Here is a 24,801-nt window from a genome sequence, read left to right as displayed (position 1 = left end):
CATATGCTCCTCTAATTGATGCAATTACATTCAAATTTTTTATTAGCTTGGTAGCCAAAAAAAATTTAGATATGCGGCTAATGGATATGGTTATAACATATATGTATGGATCATTAGATGATGATATCTACATGAAAATCCCTAAAGGATATAAAATACTTGAAACGTATAATCCTACATCCTGAAGCATATATTCTATCAAGTTACAAAGATCCTTATATGAGTTAATTCAACCCAAATGCATGTGATATAATCATTGTGAGGATACTTCCCCAATTAATCGGATTTATCCGCTTTGGGGAGCCAGTCCCTCACGGTTTATCGGCTCGTCCCCGAGTGCAGGCAGGATTTTCACCTCGACCAAGGGCTGGCCTTGTAATCGCAGGCTTGACACCAAGTCCCACATCAGTTAGAGTTCCCTCCCACATATGGTTTATAAGCTTCTGGAGCAACCATATGTGTACCACTACAACACATGTGTTGTAGTGGTACACATATGGTTGCTCCAGAAGCTTATAAACCATATGTGGGAGGGAACTCTAACCGATGTGGGACTTGGTGTCAAGCCTGCGATTACAAGGCCAGCCCTTGGTCGAGGTGAAAATCCTGCCTGCACTCGGGGACGAGCCGATAAACCGTGAGGGACTGGCTCCCCAAAGCGGATAAATCCGATTAATTGGGGAAGTATCCTCACAATCATCTCAGTGAATATTTATTGAAAGAAGTATTTGAGAATAATCCAATTTGTCCATGCATTTTTATAAAAAATTTAGAATATAGATTTGTTATTATTATAGTATATGTTGATAATTTAAATCTTGTAGGAATTCCAGAAGAGCTAACAAAAGCAGCAAATTGTTTAAAGAATGTTTTTGAGATGAAAGATCTTGGTAAGACAAAATTTTGTCTTGGACTACAAATTGAACATCTTCCAATTGGATTTTGAAAGATCATTATTATAAATACTAAAATGAGTTTAGACCCCCAATTTTAAAATTACGATTAAATTGCTTTTAATCTACTCTAAACAATACGGAATAAGAGTAGTAAATGCAAATGAACCAAAACTACTAACTAGTGCATGGATAAACATTATTTACAATTATGTAAATGCACAAGTAGTAAGGGAAGAAAGACACAACAAGATAACACCGCGATTTGCTTCAAAGAGGAAAACCAGAGAACTCGGTAGAAAAACCTTTCCATGGCCCTTCAAGCCAAACTAATCCACTAGCAACTCAGTTGGAGTACATGAATACAAAGAGATCCTCCAAACCTAGTCTATCCACTGTACTTGAGCCCTCCAAGACTTAGCTACCAACGGATTTCACTGAGTCTTATCTTTGCTAGCTTCTCATATCCTGCAATTATCACCAATTGCTCCTACCAAAGATTAGCATAAATTCAATACTTCCCAAATGCTCCAAATCATCTCTCTACACTTTGAATGGGTGTGGATTGCGTTTGGGCTAAGTTCCTCTCATAGGATATGGAATTTGAGAGGTAAAAGAGTGAAGAAAACAAAGAGAAATGTGTAGATGATTGTTGGTTTGCAATCTCTAACTCTCTAATGAATTTCTGAAATTTTCTCTCTGAAACTCTCCTAACGATTTTATGGATAATGTGGGCTTTTATAGTGCGGATAAAGAGACGAGGGAAACACACATAAAAAAGTTGTCAGTAGCATTTTGCAAGTTAATTGCAAGTCGGCCAAGTTGCAAGCAAGTCGCAAGTTGCCTTTAACACTTGAGTCGTTTGAACTTCCAAAATGTGATCCTCACATGGCCTTTTGCGGGTTGCAGCAGTCACGAGCCAATTACAAGCAAGTCGAGAAATCCCTTGCTCTTCACAGTTATTCACCAAATTGAACATTATTCCCATTATATTTAATCCCACAAAAATACAAGTAAATGATAAATAGAATTACAATCAAATTTAACACAAAATTAATGCCAACATACAAGAATTGGAAATCTCAACTTTACAAAATTCTTATTCACCAATCTACATACACGGAAAAAGTCTTAAAACACTTTTACATGGATAAAACTCGTCCTTTAAGCACTCTAATAGTAGGTCAGTCACTTGATATCAAGAAATATCTCTTTCAACGACAAGAAGATGGTGAATAAACTCTTGGTCCTAAAGTACCATATCTAAGTGCATTCGACGTGTTGATATATCTTGCAAATTACACATGACCTAATATAGCATTTGCAATTAACTTACTGGCAAGGTATAGTTCTGCACCAACTCAAAGACATTAGAATAAGATTAAGCGTATATTACATTACCTTCCTGGGACAACTGATTTGAGATTATTTTATTCAAATAGATCAAATCCACAGTTAGTTGAATATGTTAATGTGGGTTATCTTTTTGATCCACACAAAGGCTGATTATAAACATGATATTTATTTACTTATAGCAATACTGTTATTTCATGGAGATTTGTTAAGCAAAAAAATTATGTTTCTTCCTCAAATTATTCAGAGATTGTTGCAATTCATGAAGTGAGCCATGAATGTGTTTGGCTGAGATTAATAATTCAACATATTCGTGAAAATGAGGAATATCATCAATCAAAAATAGCCCCATGATATTATTCAAAGACAATGCTGCTTGTATCACCCAAATTAGAGGAAGCTATATCAAAGGTGATAAAACCAAGAACATTGCACAAAATTCATTTTATACACATGAGCTCTAGAAGAGCAAAGATTTTGATTGTCAAGCAGATACAATCATGTGATAATTTGGCTAATATATTCACTAAACCATTATCGATTGCGACTTTTAAAAAGATAGTGCATGGCATTGGCATGCGCATACTTAAGGATCTTTTATCATGAACAGTAAAAGTTTTATGTACTCATGAGGGAAAGTAAATTTTCTAAAGGATATGTATTGATTGTACTCTTTTCCCTTTGCTAAAGTTTTTTCTTATTAGGTTTTCCTTTGCAAGGTTTTAATGAAGCAATTCTAAGACACTCAACAAGCATCTTAAGGTTATATATATGTAAGCTTGCTATACTACAATTGTACAGATTTAAGAGATATCAACTTAAGATTATGATGACCACTTGAATATATACGAAAGCTTATCTATATATATTTTTTGTTTTCTCACTTATAGTTATCTATTTCTCTTATTTCACTACATTATTTTGTTATTTGTATTAGTCAATTTTTTTGGAATTAATTTTAGGTTCTATATTTTTTTTAATATTGCTCTCCTATACTAAAATCTTAACTCTACAACTGCCTATAGCTACATAAAACAAAATAAAAAATAAAAAAGTAAATAAATGTCGGCTTCATTGTGATTGAGGGGCTTCAATAAAAGTCAAGGCAATTCCAATTTATTAGCGAGTTGTTGTTGTTGGTTAGATATTGTCATTATTATTTGTAAGAACCCCTAATCTAAGACCTTCAATCTTCTTCAAAAAATAAAAAAAATAAAAACAAAATGAACAGAGCTTCATAGTTCATGCATAGGCAACATGAAAGGACAAAAGTGGTAATAGAAAATGGGAGTGAACATTGGTAGACCGCATAGGCATAGGGCACACTCCACAGCGTGATATGGTGTATAAATATTGGTATCTGTAATTCTGTAATATGAAGAAGATGGCATGAGAATGTGAGATGATTCGAAAGCCTCGTTCATGCAACATTAACAAAACAAATTGTAATAATAAAATAATATTAAGTACATAAACAAAGCCATGCCTTGACTAGGAACCGTATCAGCCCTACATGGGGGCCAGAGTTGTATTTATGTTTTTTTTTATATATAATTTTTATAAATTTAATATGAAACGCTGTCTCCTGCTTAGCTTACTAGTCTTGTAATCTATGCCGACACGAACACAAAGACATATTTTAAAAAATGGTATTAAAAATTTTGAAAATGCAATGGGGAAAGTGCATGTGATCTTCCTTTTTACATAAGAAACAAACACCAAAAAGAAGAGACAAAAGGCAAATAAGACACCTGTACCAATCATCTGATCTTAAATCTTTTGTTGTACAAACAAAAATTCGACTGCATGTTAACATTTCTTTTTTTTGTCTTATTTAAAAAAATTAAGAAAATTGTCAAAAAAAATTACCAAAAGAAGTAAAAAAATTGTCAAAAGCTATCAAAAGTTGTCCAAAAAACTATTAGGGATGTGCATGGGTCAAGTTGGGTCGGGTTAAAAGGAGTTTTTGACCCAATCCATCACGGTGGGTCAAAAAATATTCAATCCAACTCATTACATAAGTCCAACCCAACCCACATGGGTCGGGGTTGAACTCATAGGTTGGACAAATTTATTATTATTGTTATTAAATTGAATAGAAAAAAATATAAATATAAATATATTCAAAAAACCCAAAAATTAGTATCAATGTAACACTAATGACTAAACAATAATAATAATTTACTAAGGTTTATGTGAATTAATTGATTTTTATATAGGATAAGAAGAGCTAGTTATTTTAAAATTTTATTAATTATATAATATATTTTAAATATATATTAAATATATGGGTGGTTCGGGTTAGGTTTGAAATTTTATGACCTAAACCCAACCCAACCCGCTATCAAAATTTTTTTTGTAACCCAACCTACCAAGCGTTAAAAACCGACCCAACCCGATGGGTTGGATTGGATTGGGTCGGGTTAGTTTTGGTGGGTAGCTGCACACCCCTAAAAAATTTGTACGTCTGTATTGTGCATCTCAGCAAAATAACTGAGTCTTTTGGGAATAAAAAAAAAAAAAAAAAAGTGCCTTTTGGGCTGATTTTATGGTATAACCTCAACTAGAGTCGCTTATTCTAATTCTAATATGCAAAAGCAAACAAACTGGCTTGTGCAATTAGCTCGTTTAGGCCGGAGGAAAAAATCAATTTCTATAATAGGGTACACAATTTCTATAATAATAATTCAGTTTTTTCAACTAAAATCATAAGTTTCTTCAATCTATTTGTCAAATTAGGATTTTTTTTTCCTTTGAAAGATCATAAACATTATTGAAGATTAAGAAGGTACATCATGCACAAGAATACAATCTAGCCCAGTAGACGGGATACCCTATACTATCTTTGGAAAGAGGGAGCATTCATGAAATACATGTATCAATCATCTAATCTTAAATCTTTTGTTGTACAAACAAAAAATCGAGTGTTTAATTCCTACCTATTTTAACTCTAAAACAAAAATAAGGAGAGATGAAAAAAGAAAGGAATGTGAGAACTCTTTTTTACACCTTAAGATGAACTCTTGGTAAGTGCAAGGCCGGCTCAACAACTTTGGAGGCCTTAAGTGAAAATTTGAAGGGGGTATTTTTTATATATAAATATTTATTAAATAATATTTATTAAATAATATTTATTAAAATTTTTTATTTAAAATCTATTTTCCTTACTTTTTGAGATGCAAAATTACTAATTGAGAGTCTTCTTTTATTTGGAGGCCTTAGGCGATTGCATTAATTACATTCATTGTTCAGCTGACTTTGGGTAAGTGGAGGGGCTTACTTTAGGGTAGAATAACGTCTTTCACTAAGGAAATAAAAGAAAAAAACTTCTTCTCAAGGTGACAAACATCTTGCATGAAGATTCTCCATGAAATAATTTGATCCATGGACCTTGGACAACATGACTGTAGTAAAGGTCATACTCATAATGGTAGATGAATTATTTCTGCATGGCAAAGAGGATGATATCATAAGCGTCAATACAATAAAAGTTTATTTTCGAGGAAAACTTATGAGAGGTGCTAATGGATTACGTAAAGAATGCTTTAAGATTTCCACCTCCAAAATAAAGCAACATGCTATCATTTTTTTCCATGGGAAGAATTTGAAATAGTTATACCATAACCGCAATAATGAACATAGGGATACACATCCTTGTGTACTTACAAAATAGATTAAGAGTGTATTTGGATACAGCTTATTTTGCTGAAACTGAAAAATTATTACTAAAAGTACTGTAGATAAAAGTAAAAGTTAATTGAAACAGTACAGTAAGATTCATGAATAATGCTAAAAAGTACAGTGAAATTCATAAATAATAGCAAAAATAAATTGAATAGTGAAATAATTTTTATTTTTCATCTTTATCCAAACACACACTAAATCCAACCCTTATCATAAGACAGACCATATCTTTTTTAAAAGCGAGGATGCTTCGAGTTACAATGAAATTTCATATATATTTTGATAGACTTTCTTATATCTCACTATTACAAATATTTTCAAAATGCAAGAATATATTTTGTTTTCACCTAATCCAAGCAGATCAAAATCCTCTGCAAAACATTATAAAATAAAATAAAATCCAAGCAGATCAAAACCAGTAATCTTATCCCACCTGCACCACTCTACATGCACGGTATAATGGGACATGTGCCCCGAGGGCAAATAAATAATAATAATTAATTAATTAATTTTACCAAAGAAAAAAAAAAGACAAATTAGATACCATCTTTTGATGAACATAGTAAGGTGTTTAATATCTTCCCTAAACTTTTGAATCTATTTTTTCAGTTTTAAGACATGATTTTGCCTAAACTAACTTTGCAAACCTTTAATACCCTCAAAATCAAGACGTCAAGTTAAAATGATTTAAAATAGTAAAATACTATTTTAGTTCTTAAACTTTATCAAATTGTAAAAAAATTTTTTTCAATGGTTTAGTGACAAATTTTTCAATAATTTAGGAACAAAAAACAAAATTTTGATAAAATTTAAGTACCAAAATAGTATTTACATCCATTTTCATGTGCCCAATTATAGTTTCTCTTTCTTTTTTCATGGCTTTAAATTTAGTGGCTTTCTCACTTTATCTGTCATCCCATCTTTCCACTAAGAAAACTAGCCAACTCATTCTATACAAAATCATGCTTGGCGAATAGCCGTATAGGTAAAAACTTTGCTTCTTGAGCACATGTTCAACTACTTCCAGATAATGACCTTATTGTGAAAAGTTCAAGATAGTGTAATTCAAAGAGAAAGAAAGAGGAAAATTGTGCATCTAGTTTGAATACAAGATATGATGTATAAAATTTGATCAAATTATACACGTAAATTGCCTATCACAGATCTGTACAACAACACCGGAAATTGTGCTTCACCCTTGGTACCTGAAGCTGAAATTTTGAACTTCCATCACAGTACCGGATTCTGATGAATTCATCTCTACTCAAACATATGCCCAAAAAAAAGACCAGGTGATGTGTGGCAAACATCCATCAAGTAATCAAGGGACATGGATGTAGGGCTACCTTTCACATTGCATGCTTGTATTAATGGGGCAGCGGCCATTTGGTTGAATTACAAAAGTATGTTCAAAATAGGGGTCGTAGCCTGTAACACAACCAAGGAAGTTAATTAAAATATAACAAAAGAACAGCTACAATGTAGAGTTTCTTATGACTTCTCCCTAACTCTGTATGGACTGGCTTCCCATTAGCAATTCTAATCTTAAGGTTTGAGATTAAAGAAAAATAATATATATATATATATATATATATATATATAAAAATCCTCCATTACAATTAAAATAATAATTATGATAGGCTTGGGAGAGAGAGTATTCCAGCCAAGAAACATCCCTAGAAAAATAAATCATGCAATAGCATTTTCTTAACATATGCTTTAAGTGATTTGCAAAGGGTGTGAATTACTTCCAATCAATTTTGAATTCTTACATCTCTTGTCAACTCAGTTCATGATGCAGGACAATCAAGAGAAAATAAAAGAACAAGAAAATTAAAAGATAAAAACTTAGGGGTGCTTGGAATCAGCACCAAGAAAAAAAAAAAAACAAACAAAACAACCAAACAAACAAACTTAGGCATCAGCACCTAAGGAGCAGGAATAAAAATTCATAAACCATATAACTAACTCTAAACTGATAACAATCTAAAAGGCTAACCCTTTTTTGAAGACAAGGAGAGACCCTTAGACCTCTTAAAGTCGTTTCTTTTCGGTGCTTTGTTTCTTTGGTCTTGTATTTGGGGTTGTACGAGTTGTATTTCTTTGTCTGAGTTTTTACTCTCTTTCTTTTAGCTCTTGATTTGATTGTATTTTTCCTTGTTCAGAGTATTCACTATCATGAATATGATGTTCAGTTTTTTTAATAAAAGTTTTATCACCTATAAAAAAAAAAAAAGGCTAATCCTTATCTAATCATCAAAACCTTATTTGAACTCAAAATAAAATGGAATCCTAAACTATCTAACTAAATAAGAAACCCATAAGGTGTACCGTCCTCATCAGTTCATATTTGACAAATCTAGAATGCAAGGGTATATGATAAATTTTATTTGATCATTCTAAATTAAATATTCACCAATATATATCTGCCATATTAAATACTCCCAAGGGCTAAAAATTTACAAGCAATGATATTAAAGACAATGACCACAAGTATTCCAGCTTGATCTTCAATATTGTTCTTGGTAAACAAACCCATTTTCATGGAAGTATTTGTGCTTTAGGCTGCGTTTGTTTCGGCAGTAAATAATTTCCGGGTGTAAAATGATTTCAGCTGAAAACATTTTCGGGAAAAGAAAATATTTTTAGGTGTTTGGTAACATTTGAAAAAATACTTTGAAATTTTTTTTCAGGTGTTTGGTTGTCATCTTGAAAATATTATAGAAAATGCATTTTGTATTTGTTGCTCACATTTTCTCACATTTTCTCACATTTTCTTAGCTTCCAATCAATATATAAAAATCTTTTCTGTGATAAACACTGAACAAACAAAACCAAAAAAAAAAAAATCATCAACTTTGGGAGAGAAGAAGGAAGAGAGAGAGAGAGAGGAGAGATCGTGCGATCGAAGGCGGCGGAGGCTTCGATTGCGCGATCGACGGCGGCGGAGGCTTCGATCGCGCGATCGACGGCGGCGGAGGCTTCGATTGCGCGATCGAAGGCGAGACACATGGCGGAGGTTCGATCGCGCGATCGACGGCGAAGGCGAGACACGTGGCGGAGGTTCGATCGCGCGATGGACGGCGAAGGCGAGATCGCGCGGTGGAGGCTTCGGTCTTTGCTGGATCGCGCGGTGCGAGGCACGGCTCGGATGGCGAGATTGTGCGGCGTTTGGGCCGGCCGAGCTTGGCGGCCGGGCCGAGTTTGGCTGAGGTGAGCTTGGAGATGAGTTTTGGACTGTGTGAGGAGCTCTCTCTTCAGTGTGATTTCCGGAAACCGTTTGAAGGTAAAATCAAAGTGGAAATGATTTTCCGTTGGAGAGGGCTGATTTTCCGGTCAAACTGTAAATGGTTTTCCGTTGACCGAATTTTCCGTGGCTGCCAAACATACGAAAACGCGGAAAATGATTTCCTGAAACTGTTTTCAGTCCAAACAAACGCAGCCTTAATGAAAGCATCTGTTTCATTAAACTAAAATCTTCGTGCATAGGACCCAATTGATGAACTTAAAAAGATTTAAGTACCCAATTATATGTGATTTCAGGTATCTCTCTAGTATCCTACCTGCGTGTACTTGAACAATTTCCTTACCTTCTAATAAAATATTTGCCAAAAAAATAATAATAATAAGCTAAGGTACCTGATTAAAAAGGTTAACTAATTCCAGGGCTGTGACAAAGAGACACTTGGTGTAGATGCTTCCAGTCCTTGTTTGGCATGAATAGCAGATCTGAGCACATTGTATTGTTCCATCACGACATTATAGACAGCTTGTGTGTATAGGTCCTTAGCCTGCTGAGGTGAACAGCCAGCTCTTTAATAATCAATCAAAATAAAATCATATAAATAATTTGCATGAAGCTCTTTGGAAAGCAATACGAGAAAGACCAGTATACTGAATGGAATGTATATTTCAGGAACCATATATTAAACCAGGTAAGAGAAAGACCAGTATACTAAATGGAACCAACCTCTTCGGGGTTTTTGCAGGCAGTGGCAATATCAGAGAAGCTGATGCCTGGTGACACTGATAATCCAACCCCATGAAATGAGATGACTCTTTTCTCTCCAATTTCCTTTTCTACCTGGAAACAACAAATATTCTTCACAGCAAACAAAAAATATAACAGAGAAGATGCCAAGTCAAAGACAAAGAGATACCTGGGGTGGAGGGGGCATTATGTTGTGGCACAATAATGCCATAGGATATATATGCCCTGGGGTACCAGAGTGTTCTACTAGCCTTCTCATATTGTCCACTGAAGAAGTATCAAAGGGTGCCTGACCCCCTTATATCAGTATAGAAGAATTTAATGACATTACAAAAAATGGAAATAAAGGGGATAACATGTCATACAAAAAGAACTCCAAATATATATATATATATATGAACGAACTTCTTTGGCCAGATAAATAACATATTAACTTGTTAATTGATTGCTTGTGTAGATGTGATGGGGAAACTGTGGACCATCTTATGCTCCACTGTAACTTTGTGGGCATGCTTTATGGAGTGAAGTTTTTTTGTTGTTTGGGATTCAGTAGGTGATGTCCAAGACTTTAGCCTCTCTACTGTTTGCTTCGAGGAATTGGTTGGGGAAACAGTTTTCAAAAATTTGGAATATGGTATCAACATGTCTCATGTGGTTAATTTGGTAGGAACATAATAAATGTATTTTTGAAGATATTAAGAGCCCATTAGATCTGGTGAAGTCTTTGCTAGTTGGGACCTCGTTTGATGGGTCTCATATTTGGGGTTTTACACTTGGTCTAATTCTTCCTCAGGTTCTAGAATCAATTGTTTTCTTTTCTCCCATCATTGGGGGGATTACTTTACTTGCATCTATCAAAGAAGGTTACCCAGAGTTTTATCAGATCACTTTCCTATTCTGTTAGAGGGAGGGAATCAATAACACAGGCATAGACCCTTTCGTTTCGAAAACATGTGGTTAAAAGTAGAGGGTTTTGTGGAAAAGGTGAAGTCTTGGTGGGAGGCTTATTGTTTTCAGAGGACTCCTAGTTATATTTAGGCCATGAAGTTTAAAGTGCTAAAATCAGATTTAATGCAATGGAATGAAACAGAGTTTGGCAATGTTTCAACAAGGGAACAGAAATTGTGGAGGGAGTTGAATGATGCGGGGACTGCATAAACTTTTTTTTTTTTTTTTAATTTTATATTGGAAGTTAACTGTATTTTTACTATTGGTCCATTGGAATTTATTTTAGGTATAATTAGTTAGACTATCATAAAGCATTTGTAGGTTAGAGAGGCCTTCAATGGAGTTGAAACTATTCCTTCTGCATGCTTTGTTTGACTGAATGGCTGTGTTATTCAACCATTCATGTTCTAATTTTCTTACTTTCATTGGTAGTTGGTCATTTTCTTGACTTGGTTGCTATCTTTAGTATATTTCTTGTCTATTGACAGACTCTTTTTTTATTTAATACAAATTTATTATTCATAAAAAAATAGCTAATTAGGCTACTACTATTCTATTTAATTTACTAGAGTCAATGTTATTTTCATAATTCAATAATTGGGCTCTGGCACACATCAATTAGTGTTAAGAGTTTAGTCCTTGGAGTATATATAAGCACAATTCTACCCCAATGCGGAGAGCTTGACCTGATTCATGAAACTTCCATTGAAATTTTCAAATGGCTTGGTGGTGATTTCAAGCAACCCTAAGTGGTGAAACATAGAGTTTATCCTGCTTTTCTTCCTAAATCCCTAAACAACTTTTACAAACCTTGTTCGGCATCCTACCAGGGTCACAATGAAACTGACATTAAATTCCAATATATTTTTACCTAGACGTATCTTAAAAGGCATGAGAAACAAACCCAAACAAACATTCGCAAAAAAGTATAGAAGATGAAAAAACTTACTGGATACCAGTCTTCTGTGTTAGGATATGGTCGGTCCCTCCCACCACTCGGTGCAATCCATATAAGTTGTGATCCACCCCTGTATCAGGAAGCACCTAAGTGATAGAAGACCAGAATGGAGATTTTCCAGAATTTATAGAAAATCAACCATCAAACTAAGAAGCATGCTCTGTATTGAAGTCATATAAGAGAATGAACACAATAAACATCTAGACACTCGAGAAACAATAGTAACTTCCCTACTTCTATAAACAATAGTAAAAAATTATATGCTCCAAGTTGAAGGATCAGGATGAGCTCAGATAAAGCCATAAAGGGACAAAAAGGAGATCGTTATACCAAAAGATAGAAATCAACTGAGAAAGTATGTGTGAAGGTGTGTGTGGGTGAAAGTGTATTGCTTATACCTACTCAACAATTCCAAAACTAACTCAAATAATTTGGGAGTGCTAATCATATAAACATTACACTTCATTGAATGAAATATGAAGAAAATATAGTGGATTGGTGTTGTAAGTGCCAGTGTAGTGGGCAGACTGTTGACCATCATTTGATTAATTGTGAGGGGGCTTACCAGTTATGGAGTTCTAGTTTTAGATCTTTTGGTGTCTCTTGGGTTTTACCATAGAGGGTGTTTGATCTTTTGGTTGGGTAGAGGAACTGGCTGGGGAAGTATTGTCAAACGTCAAACATTTGGAATTTGGCACTGCTGCGTATGATGTGGATCAGTTGGAGGGAGCATAATAATCATACATTTGAGGGCTTGGAGATTACAGGGGATCAGCTCCTAGCCTTGCTCGTAGGGATTTTTGATGCAGAACAAGTAGGAAAATGGAGATAAAATATGAATAAAAGGAACAAACAAAACAAATCCTAGGCTTCACCACCAAACAAAGAGAACAAAGGAGGAGAAATATTCTTAACTCATCATAAAATTCATAATCAAACTCATCTGCCTCTTCTAGATTACAGGAGTACTAATTAAATAGGAATTAGACATTACACCAATACGGAAAACATCTAATTAAATCCCTTAAAACCTTGAACATTAATAACCAAATTCAAAAACAAAATTAATTGCAAATTAAAGAATAAAATTTTGGCTTCCTGCATCAACTTTGTTTGATTGGTCTCATGCTTGGGGACTCACCTATAGTGATTCCATTCCAATGTTTATAGATTCTTCATTTCATTGTACATAATTTTTTGTTTATAATTCTTTTAGCCACTTTGTGCCTCTTTTTGCATGAAGTAGTCATTTTTGCAATAAAATTTCTCTTACTTATATATATATATAAGGTTTACTCTGAAGAAAGACACAAATTAGTAAAAAATATAAATGGCAAAGATACCCATGATGACCAGAAATAACATCCAGTTGTACTTATTCCTTATATGCACAGATATCATATCCATGATTTCAATCAGACAAACAGAGCAAAGAAATAGAGATACCTTAAACGCAAAGCCATTTCCTTCAAACTTCGCGTGTTTGCTTTTCTTTTCATCTCAACAAGCTCAGGAACATCAGTCATGTGCTTTTTTGAGTACACGCATATAAGATTCCTAGGAAAATTTAAAAAGGATGATAACATAAAATTCATGAAACTTTAAATGGGAACTGGAGCATGATAACTATATGATATATCTACAAACTTCAAAATCACCTTCCCATACTGAAGGGCTTGCAAAGAGGATCTATTAAAACTCTATCCCCTGCTACATAGGTCTGCAGTATATAAAGTACAAATTTGTTATGCCAACATTTCCAAATGCACAACAATGGCATCTGTATTTGAAAGGGGAAAAGAGAAGTTTCACCATGTTCTCAGCAATACGCGGGTTTGTTGCTTCAAGCAACAATGCAATGATAGCAGGGTCAGCTTCAGTTTGGTGGTTTGACATCAAGACAATATTGTGACCCTGCAATCAATTATAAGAGTTACTTATTACATCCCAAAAAAGCCACTTCTACATCAAGAAATATTTGAAGATCAAATACTGGCAAGCATAAAAAATACTTTAAAAATAAGCACATATGACAGGCCATTAAACAAGCAGATAATTCTTTATGATGTTCTATTTCTTCACCCATCAATTGAACAGGCATTGATGGACTGGTTCAGACAGCTAGCAATAGCATGCAGCATACCAGAGAAACATCTAGGCACTCTTACCATCCAAATCTCACACAACTAATGCACAAAAGCAATTGGGACAGCTAGCATCAATGCTAAATGCTAGCCTTAGTCTCATTGCCTAGAATAGTAAAGGAAACACATTGCAGAAAGATTCTAATTATGAAAGTCCCCCATACAACTCACACCAGGTTACTTTGGACAGTTTAAGCCTTTAACCCCAAACTAACCAACCAAGAACAGCTCTCAATTTCATAACACAATCAACCCATAGACCAGTGGAACTAAACAAAACCTGCCATAAAAAGCTAATGTTGGTTCAGTTTTTTTGATAAATAATAAACTTCATTAATAGAAATAACAAATACAAAAAAACAAAGCAAACAAGACGTGTACTAAAGAAAGTATGAGATCAATAAAAAAACTAAGAAGCGTAAAACTACATCTATCAAGCATATCAGATAAAGAATTAAAAAAGAAGACACCCAATGCATTTGTCCACCCTAATAGAGTCTGTAGGAAAGAAATCTTCAAGTCTTGAATCGATCTTTTGGTTCCTTCAAAAATCTGTGCGTTCCTCTCCCTCCATATACCCCACATCAAACAGTGGGGGACCATATTCCATATCACCCCATTTCTATGTTTTCTAACTTTGCCTGGCCAGATAACTAGAAGCTCCACTACATCCTTTGGCATAACCCAAGTAACCCTTAAAAGTGTAAATACCATACCCCACAACTCTCTGGCTATTGGGCAATGCAGGAGTTAATGATTAATAGAATCCCCTGCCCTCTTACATATGCAACACCAGTCAATAAAAATAAGCCTGGTTCTCAAAAAAAAAATAACAATAAGCCTACGCTTCCTCAAGTTATCATGTTGGTTCAGTTATTGAAGTAGCCTGCCTAAAAAATTTCCTTTTCAAAAACACTACATGATAAAAAGTAAACACTGACCACATTGAATTTTTCTTCTATTTTTCTTTTTGGAGCTATGCACATACCCTGTGTTCATTAAACCCAAAATCATCTATAAGACTTCAGCATGCACATCTACTTTCTAGCTTAAACAGCCCCCATACAAACACATAAAAATAAGCACAACAAACTAGGAGGAAGTTACATTTTTTTAACTTGGCAAGAAAGAGATGACTGAACAGAATTCAACTATTAGCTGCAGCGTATACAAAAATAAACTGGAATATTGAAAATAGGAACCTGCTGAAGCTTCTCTTCCATTTCATAGAAAAGGGAAATGTTGCCAACATATGAATTTCTGCATCAAAGACTATCAAGTCAGAGCTAAGGTAAAACACTAGGGGCCCCAAAGCAAATGGAAGTCTCAATACATGTTGATTGCAAAACAGTAGCCACCGGTTTCAGAATTAGATAACAAGTTAATTATTCCAGTAAATTCCATTATAAGTAAGCAGGATAAGAACAGAAGACTTGAAAGAAAAGAGAACATCGAACTTTTACAACAATTAAAGATGAGAAACTGAGTACAGTGCTGTGATGGAATACAGAAATAGACAATTAGCTCTCAATCAGAGGAAAGATCTACAGGAGGACTCACTGTTTCCAACTTAATCATCTAGCGTGAATCTGAGATTATGCGACATCTACGCATACTACAACGATCACTCTTATGATGAGAAAGCTAGACAGAAGCCTACTTAGGGTGAGTTTGGCATCAGTTTTAAGTTTTAGATTTTAACTTTTAACTTTATGTACAGTTTTTTAAAACCTCACTTTTTTCCTTTTTTTCTCACTTTTTCAAATTTTTTCAAGGTACAAGTATACATTAGCACACTTTCAACAAAAAGTTTTCAACAAAAAATTAAATAAGTTGTTTCCAAACAGACCCTTAATGTGCAGATGGAAGATATTCAAATCCCAAAACCACTACCAAGACATGCAAACCACAACCAAGCAACATCAGCTTTTGAGTTTTGTTGTACCTTTTTAAGACAACTAAGAGGCATCACAATATGTATTTATCTAAATGCTTGCATGCTCACAAATATGGGCACTCTAAGCATTCTAGAATCGGTCTAAATCCTAAGGAGTTTAAAAATACAAAGCTGCTACATTATCACTCTGTTATCTAAACAACACATTGGATTAGTCATACTTATGACATGAACCAGACGGGGGAGGTAGGAGTTGGAACTTCTTTTTCCGTCACAATTTTAATGAATGGGAGTTGCGGAGATTTTATTCTTTCTATGAGCATGTCTCTGCCAGGATACCTAGTGGGGAGGGTGAGGATATCTTGATTTGGCAATTGAATCGCAGTGGTGTTTTTGATGTGCGATTCTTTTATATTGCTTTATTGAAAGCCCCTTCTGTTTCTTTCCCTTGGCAGAGCATTTGGTGTGTAAAGGTACCTAAAAGGGTATCTTTCTTTTTATGGACTGCTACTAGGGGTGGGATTCTTACAATAGATAACCTTGTTAAGAAGAATTTGCCCCTTGTTAATTGATGTTGTCTTTGTAGGTGTGATGAGGAAACTGTGGATCACATTTTGCTTCATTGTCAGTTTGCATCTGCTTTGTGGAGCGAGGTCCTTATTATGTTTGGGGTTCAGTGGGTGATGCCGGATACTATTGTTTCTCTACTTTCTGCTTGGAGGAATTGGTTGGGAACTAACTCTTCAGAGGTTTGGAATATGGTACCAGCATGTCTTATGTGGTTAGTATGGAAGGAACGCAATGCCCGAACTTTTGAGGACATTGAGAGACATATAGATATGTTGAAGAACTTGCTTGCTAGGACTTTGTTTGAGTGGTCTCGTATTTGGGGTCTTACGCATTGTAGTTCCCTGTCTGATTTCCTTATCTCTATTAGACTTTCCTTATGATTTGTTTGTTTTTGTTTCAAGGGCAGTGAGTTTACAATTGTAAACACATTGTTCTTTTTCATCAATAATATTCTTATTGTCTATAATAATAATAAAAAATTTAAAAAAATCCAAAAGAAGAAAAAAGGTTAATCACAGAACCCACCCTAAACTATGGGGACACTTCTAATGTCCACTCTAAACTAGAAATTGTTGCAATAACACCCTAATTTGATATTAATATGCAATTTCCATTTCACCATCCAAAATCAACATTAAAAAATAACAAATTAATGGGCTGGTTTGGTCATGAGTTGCAGAAATATGTCAAAATTAACAAAGCAATTCCCATTAATTTGTTTTCTTCACCTTAGTGCCCACTAATTTGCTAATCCTAACATTGGAGATGGATGTTGGAGTGGACATTACAAATTAATCTCAAATTAAAGTGTCGATCACAAAACTGTATAGTTTAGAGTGGACATTGCAAGTGACCTCATTGTTTAAAGTGGATAGTTACAATTAACACCAAAAAAGAAAAAACCAACCAAACAAAAAATAATGAAATAAACAAAAAATAGTAAGAGATTAAAAAGGAGGTGAACAAATGTGCAACTCATTACTTGATCATAGAAAGCAATAAAATAAGAAGCAAATAGCATACATGAGTTATGTACTTCAATACATATATATGAACTTGATCCACTTAAGATCCTAAGCATACTCAAATAATAACTCAACAATACCATTTCCCAAGTAACGAGAACTAATTTAAGATCTTATAGCCATCAGACATAGCTCCCAACAAGTAATTTCTACATTAAGCGTCTTTGTTTATCATACTTAAAGACCACATGTACTTCAACCGCATGCATATTAATATAGAAGAATGACATATTACTGATATGAATGTGTAGAAAAACATAAAACGAGTGAAGTCTTCAATTTCAGGTAGTTGATTGAAAACAAAATCAAGATTTGTCAACAAAACCAGATGGGGAAAGAAGCACATAAAAGTTGTCACCTCACCTGTAATCAACTAAAGGACGGATATAATTTTGACCAAACATGTAGTAATCAAAAGGTTCTCGCAGTGCTTTGTGATTTGGTTCGAAGACAAAAGGGTCCTGAAAAAGTACTATAATATTTCATACAAAGGATTCATAAAAACTGATAACTTGTATCCAATATCTGACTTATCAAAAAAAGATTTACATAATGATAGAGTAAATAGTTAAAAATTACCTCAACATCATAGAACACACGATCAAACACAATAGCCATATTTGACAGTACTATCTCATCTGCCCTTGGATTTCCACTTTGGAAAACCTGAAACATGACAGCTCACAAATTTAATTTTTTTTTTTTTAAATTATCGGTAAGTTACATAAGCACCGATTGGGTCCTTAACCTTCCACCTGTTCTTAAAACAGGGAAAGGTACAATTTGAGCTATGGCTCATGAACACAGCATATTGTTCAAGGGTACATCAGTATATTAAACTTGCAGGATAAAACCCTAAATGAGGAAAATTTGTCTTTGTCCTTGTAAAGGAAATTTGAAAAATAATCCTACACCAATTGCATGTTCCCCAACATTCAGAAGTTTTAAATAACAATAAAGCATGAAACCAATATACAATATTAACAAGAAGTAGCATTAAGTGCAACAAAATAATGAGAACAATCATTGGTTTTTTTTTTTGGATAAGATAATGAGAACAATCATTGGTACAGCAGTCAAGGTCACATAAATTATCAAATATTTGACAATTTACAATAAAAAAGTAGCATTACAGAAGCTTCAACTATGGAACTGATCATGACATTATCCTAATTGATTAAATATGGATATTATAATTACAGGGGTGAATCATTTTTAAAAACCATGATTGTCATTGCCTTTACCCTCATTAGTTTTTTTTTTTTTTATAAGTAATAAGACTTATATTCATCATGAAAGAACAAAAACTACAAAAACAGGTGTTCATGATGGTGAACACAGAAAACATAGACAAAAACAGTAAAAAAGAAGAAGGTGTAGAATGATGAGGGAGACTTTAGGTCCAGCTTTTCTAATAAGTACTAACCATCTTTCAGGTAAAACTTCTTTTTTTTAGGTTATTTGAAGTTTTAAACTTGTTTTGCATGTTCTCCATATATCAATCACAGCATATTTGCCTTAATGTTATGTAAAAAGTATTTTATTTGTGCACACCCGCACACACACATATGGGCTGCCACAGAGTGTCAGCTAGAATAGAAAGTGACTTCTTTCTTAATCAAGTGAACTTGGAAAAAAAAAATCCCCTTTATTTTGAAGTTTTAATTGCATATTCAAGCATTCATTTAATATCAAGAAGTATTACTATTTCCTCATTCATGATTGCATGGTATTTGCTCCAATTATAAACGACAAGCTAGAGCTGAAAACTATATTAAAATTGGGAGTTAGATTGTATATTTAGTTATGTACAACTGAACGATTGTACACAGTATACTGCCATACACTTCTTTATCACCGGAAGATAGGAGTTAGATTGCTTATTTAGTTATGTTCAGCTGAACAATTGTACACATTATACCACCACAAATTTCTTTATCCCTGGAAGATAGGAGTTAGATTGTATGTTAAGTGATATACAACTAACCAATTGCATACAGTATACCACCATAAACTTCTTTTTCCCAGAAAGAAAGTTAAAGCATAATGCCTATGCATTTTAATTAAAGGGAAAGGAAGAGAAAAATACCAGTGGTTCTAGAACATATATGAATTTATACGGTAAAAAATGAGCAAAGGAATATTGATTTATTACTGCATTTTATAATTGTGGAACAATTCTTCCATCCCCAAAGCAACAGTTGAAGGCAGTCACACACATATAAGGGCCACAGAATGTCAGCCAGAATAGAAAGTACTTTCTTTAATCAAGTGAACGTGAATAAAAGAAAAATACTCTATTATGAAGTTTTAATTGCACATTCAAGCATTCATTTGAATCAAGAAGTGTTTATATTTTCTCTTTCACGACTGCACAGTATTTTGCTCCAATTATAAGCAACAAACTAGAAGCTGTAAACTATCTTAAAGTTGGGAGTTAGATTGTATATTTAATTATGTACAACTGAACAATTGTACACAGTACACCACCATACACTTCTTTTTCCCTGGAAGATAGAAATTAGATTGCATATTTAATTATGTACAACTGAACAGTTGTACACATTATACCACCGTAAACTTCTTTTTCCCAGGAAGAAAGTCAAGACATAATGCCTATGCAGTTTACATAATGGGAAAGGAAAAGAAAAATACCAGTGGTTCTACAACATATGTGAATGTAATCTGTCAAAAATGAGTTAAGGAATATAGATTTATTTACTGCATTTTTATAATTGTGGTACAATTCTTCCATCCCCGAAGCAACACTTGAAGGCAGTCTTCCTGTTTCTATTTCCTTCGTAATTCCTGCCAGCAACTCTGCAGATAAATTTCAACATAAGTCATTAAAAAATGTAGGAGATAAGAACAACAACAACAACAACAACAACAACAACAAAAAAACAGAGACCAGAAAATCTAGAAAAGAAAAACAAAAACACCTAGCATCCACTTTAACCATCCATGAATGATAGTAGTATGAAAAGGTTTCTTTGAGCTCCATCAAGCTTCACTCCACAGCCCTCACCCTCAAATGGATGGCTATTGACTTGTAACAAAACACAAAGGAGAGGCCTTATGGGCTAGTTTATCAGTTCTACCAAATCTCCAATGCCAATCACAAAGAACCGCATTGTCCAGGCTAGTAACAACCCTCAAAACCCAGGTAATCCAAGTGCATTCACAACTGACAGGATAAGCAGTTTATGTTCATACCCAAGAGCATTCTATTCATTTATTGTGAATGAGTTATTTGAATTTTTCTATGTCCTGAATAACTTAGATAGATATCAAATAGTGTTAATCAATGATTATTTAAACTGTCCCCTTATTTATTCTCAGCTCTCGATGAGCCAAAATACTGAACAAAGTTGGCTTCATGAACCTCCCTTCTTTACTTTTTTTTTTCCTTGTCTAACCTCTGTTAGAAATTCATTACTTTCCATTTTTACGTGTTATCATGACAAACCGAGAGAAAATTAATAAGCGTAAGGGCCAGTTGGGAGGGCTCGAGAAGTTGCAACTGCTTTAAAAAAGCAAGCCATGATCTGGTTTTCAAACCTGAAAAGACCAAGCTGCTTTATGAAATCGACAAAAAACTAAAACACCCTTGAATTACCAAACAGTCTACAAGTAGCTTTTGCTAATTAAAAGCTCAAGCACCATCGGAGAAGCCCAACCAATAAGGCCTAGAGGATGGGGACAGTAATTTTTTTTTTTTTTTTTTTGAAAAGCAAACAAAGGTCAACTTTCTTCAGGCCTCTAAATCCATAATTGAATACATGGATCAGCCTGGTAGAAGTCAAGATTCAATAAACCATCCTTAGACGTTTTAGTCTCAGACCCTAGCGCATGGTACAACAGTTACAGAAACAGGCTTCAATGTATTCCCAACAAATATGGTTATGATATGTGCAGCCACTGTAAAAGACAAACTTCATAAATAAATAATATATATATATATATATATCTTAATTTATTGGGTAAATCGTCAGCCTGAATTATGGTTAAAAAAATAACCAAACATAGACAATATTCAGGATAAAATAGGATCCATGCCCAAAAATAGTAATGTAAGGTCCAACTTACAGGCTGTATTTGTTCTAAATAATTTTCTTAGTTATAATTGAAGATGTAAATACATGAATAGGTTTATTCCCACATTTCCCTGACATCCACTACAAAATAGCAAGCTTTGGATTAAAAAAAAAATAAAAAACAAATAGAGCAAGGTCTGATATCACCTATCACCAACTTTTTCTATAAGCATCATCGATTTCTCAGTCCTATATTTCAATTTAGGACAGTATTACAAAATGTTAAAGCATACAATGATTTATATCCATGATTACAATAACCACTAATACACAATACAACAAAGTGTGACTCATAAAGTAGAAAGTATAGCAAAATATTTTCTGACAAGTGGAAGTTCATCCCCTTTTGAAACCCACATGAAAAATTCTCCGGCATAAATGTCATTTAATTCAAAAGTCTCTCTCTTTCTCTCTCATCTGTCATAAAATCCAAGCAGAACTCAAGAACCAATGACTCGTACTAAAAACTCTCTTTACCCTCTTGGAATTCAAAAATCATCAACTCAAAAAATGGCCCCTTGTTACCGGACCACTCATTATGGAGAAATGCAAATTAAGCGATCTTGGGGCACTGGACACATGCTAAGATATACATAAATTACTAACTTAAATAGCACGGCCTCTTAAGTATATAGACATGTATCGTAATCATGATTATACTTAAAAAGCAATAAACAATGTATAAGAAGTATTCAAAAGGGAATCGTGTTTCTTTAGGTAGGCTTGAAATAGGATTTACATAGATTTTGATAGGATAAGACACCGGCGCATTTCTAGAAACATATCTCTTCATTAAATCAAAAAACATCGGTGTAACGATTGCACTTTTCAAACAAAATCTCTTCATCTTCACTTAACATATTAGGCTTTTTTTTAAAAAAAAATTTAAAGATGTAGCATATACTTATAAAATTCAACATATCTTTTATTTCTTCCTATGCCTCAAAATGTGAATTTCAAAATGCATTCTATTTTACGAAACTAAGAGGAACTGAATATGAATTCGTCATCTCTGGACAATGATAACTAAACCATAACCAGAATCAATTATTTGTTAGTTACGCATTTAGTTGCGTAACTGTTGATAAGAACTCGAAACGATACTGATAGTACACGGCAGTGATGCTACTAACAAAAAAAAAGTAGAGCACAACACAATCGCACATTTTTCTCAAAAGAAAGGAACACAAGAAGTGAGAGTAAAGAACAAACAAAGCAATTAGGAATCTCAGTCTTCGTTTAACTCCCACCACCACATTTTTCTCAGCAGAAAACAAAAAGAGAAAGTAAAGAAATAGAAGAGGAGAGCGAACCTTGTTCGGTGGTGGCATTGAGAAATGTGCGGGAGTCCTTACTGGTTTCTCCGGGAGAAGTAGTAGCTGCGGGTGGCGGCGCCGGCGACTCCTTGTCCTGAAGCATCTCCGCCATGGCACTCGCTTTAAAAGAATGAAAGAGAGACGGAATTGGTTGTCTCCGAGTACAGAATCGCACAGAAGAAGAAGAAGAAGAAACAAAAGAAGAGAAAGAAACCCTAGCTTTGGGTGTGGGTGTGGTTGTGGCTGTGGATATGAAGAATGTGGTGGTTGGCGAAGAAGAAGAGAGGATAAACATATTTTTATTTTATTTTTTTATTTTCTGTGGAGAGGAAAAAAATTGGGGAAGAGCTTTGTTGGTTTGTTTTCTACTTTCTAAAAGGTTGCTTTATGTGTGAAGATTGAAGTTTGAAGATTTGATTGAAATTTGAGAGAGCGAGAGAGAAAGAGAGAGAGTGAGTTGATACTACTACCACTGGGACTTACTCTGGGAGACTAATAATAGACCATAGGGAATAGAGTTTAGGATTGTGATTGGCGGGCTCACGTGCTTTTTTCTTCTTTTTATTCATGGATGAGTAGAAAATTGTCTTCTTTTGTACATAGGGGCTAGAGATATATTTTATCGGATTGTTTTCAAGTTTTTTCTTGGTTTAAATGGATTTTTGAATCACATCAAAATTCAATTTAAAAAGAAAAATTTTCTTGTAAATAAGTCTAGTATCACAAATATTTTCACAATTTTATCATAATTTTGCTACATGACAACTCGTAAATGGCGAAATTATAGACTCACGTAGGTCCACTATTTTATTTTCACCACATAATAAAGTTAGGACAAAATTGTGAAAATATTTATAGCAGTAGACTTACTCTCCGCTTATAGACAATGAAGATGATTACAAACGAGACAAACGTAGAATAGGCAAAAAGCTAGAGATGGTTTTGGTTTTGGGTTGAGAAAAAAAGACACGTGAAAATTTACATGTATGTCAAAAGGGGAACTAATTGTGGCTGCCACACTCACATTGGGGATCATTTCCCACTTTCCTTTCCTTCTTCTTTTCTTTCTTTATTCTTTTTATTTTTATTTTCTTTCTTTATTCTTTTTATTTTTCTTGACACCAATTTGTTTTTTATACAAAGATAAATGATGTCCTTTAACCAAGCTCATAAAAACACCTGTTAACCAGGCTCATAAAAATATAAAGAGAATTGATATAGTCACAACATTTTCACAACAAATTTTATGTAGCAAGTAATTACAAGTTGTTATTAATGGGGTAGAAAGGTAATTTCACAGTTAGGTTTAAATTAAAACCAACAACAATTAACCACCTATGATTTATTATGAAAATATTGTAAACATTGTAGCTCTCAAATATAAAACACACAGATGACAAAACCTCTTTTTCATTTTTATTTTTTTTATTTTTTAGTCCTGGTTGGATGGTTGTGTGTAGCACAAAAGTTATTTTGAATTTCAAAGTTCACGTGGTCAGAGAGTTAGCACATAGCACACAATACAAAATGATAGTTAAATCGAGGGGTGTTCATCAAACCGCAAAACTGCACCCAAACCGACCAAAACCGTTGGCAAAATAAAGTAACTACATCGCACTCAAGTGGCAATGACTTGCACTGCACCGCACTGCATTGTGCAGTGCAGTGTGCGGTTTTATGATAAGAAAACCATATAAAAGCACACAGCACTACACTCATATATTTATATTTTATATTAAGAATTTTGTTAATGTGTACCCTTATGACAGACAATAATTAATCATTTTTTAAAATATTTTCTCGAGAATTGAAAAAGTGTTGACAGCTTTTTCAATGCCCGAGAAAATGTTTCCAAAAATAGATGGCTTAATGTGTGCCTTAAGGACACACATTAACCGGACCCTTATAATAAATACTTATTACTA

General features: G+C 34.0%; 1 protein-coding gene across 2 annotated transcripts; it reads right to left on the bottom strand.

The window, feature by feature from the left end:
- Positions 1-6,940: 6,940 nt before the first annotated feature.
- On the bottom strand, positions 6,941-23,350 carry LOC142613700 (glycerol-3-phosphate acyltransferase, chloroplastic). Of its 2 annotated transcripts, none has more exons than XM_075786160.1 (13): positions 22,874-23,350; positions 20,186-20,283; positions 18,043-18,129; positions 17,827-17,924; positions 15,174-15,231; positions 13,640-13,741; positions 13,486-13,547; positions 13,274-13,384; positions 11,819-11,897; positions 10,091-10,210; positions 9,901-10,014; positions 9,570-9,721; positions 6,941-7,358 (listed from the first exon to the last, which is right to left on the bottom strand). In XM_075786160.1, the coding sequence occupies exons 1-12, from the start codon at positions 23,169-23,171 to the stop codon at positions 9,587-9,589; spliced, it is 1,362 nt and encodes a 453-aa protein (XP_075642275.1). In that variant the 5' UTR covers positions 23,172-23,350; the 3' UTR covers positions 6,941-7,358; positions 9,570-9,586. The 2 variants fall into 2 exon arrangements, with proteins under 2 accessions (XP_075642275.1, XP_075642274.1); XM_075786159.1 differs by having other exon boundaries at positions 9,570-9,724; positions 22,874-23,258.
- Positions 23,351-24,801: the final 1,451 nt, after the last annotated feature.

The sequence above is a fragment of the Castanea sativa genome, chromosome 10 (assembly GCF_040712315.1).
Source record: "Castanea sativa cultivar Marrone di Chiusa Pesio chromosome 10, ASM4071231v1".
NCBI classification, from domain to species: Eukaryota; Viridiplantae; Streptophyta; class Magnoliopsida; order Fagales; family Fagaceae; genus Castanea; species Castanea sativa.
This window is presented reverse-complemented; position numbering and strand designations above follow the sequence as displayed.

Excerpts from the sequence above, each read along its gene's own strand:
- LOC142613700 (XM_075786159.1), bottom strand. The coding sequence starts at position 23,171 with ATGTTTATCCTCTCTTCTTCTTCGCCAACCACCACATTCTTCATATCC. Across the intron at positions 20,284-22,873 it reads CAATGCCACCACCGAACAAG|AGTTGCTGGCAGGAATTACG; the intron begins GTTCGCTCTCCT and ends ATTTATCTGCAG. Across the intron at positions 10,015-10,090 it reads TAATGCCCCCTCCACCCCAG|GTAGAAAAGGAAATTGGAGA; the intron begins GTATCTCTTTGT and ends TGTTGTTTCCAG.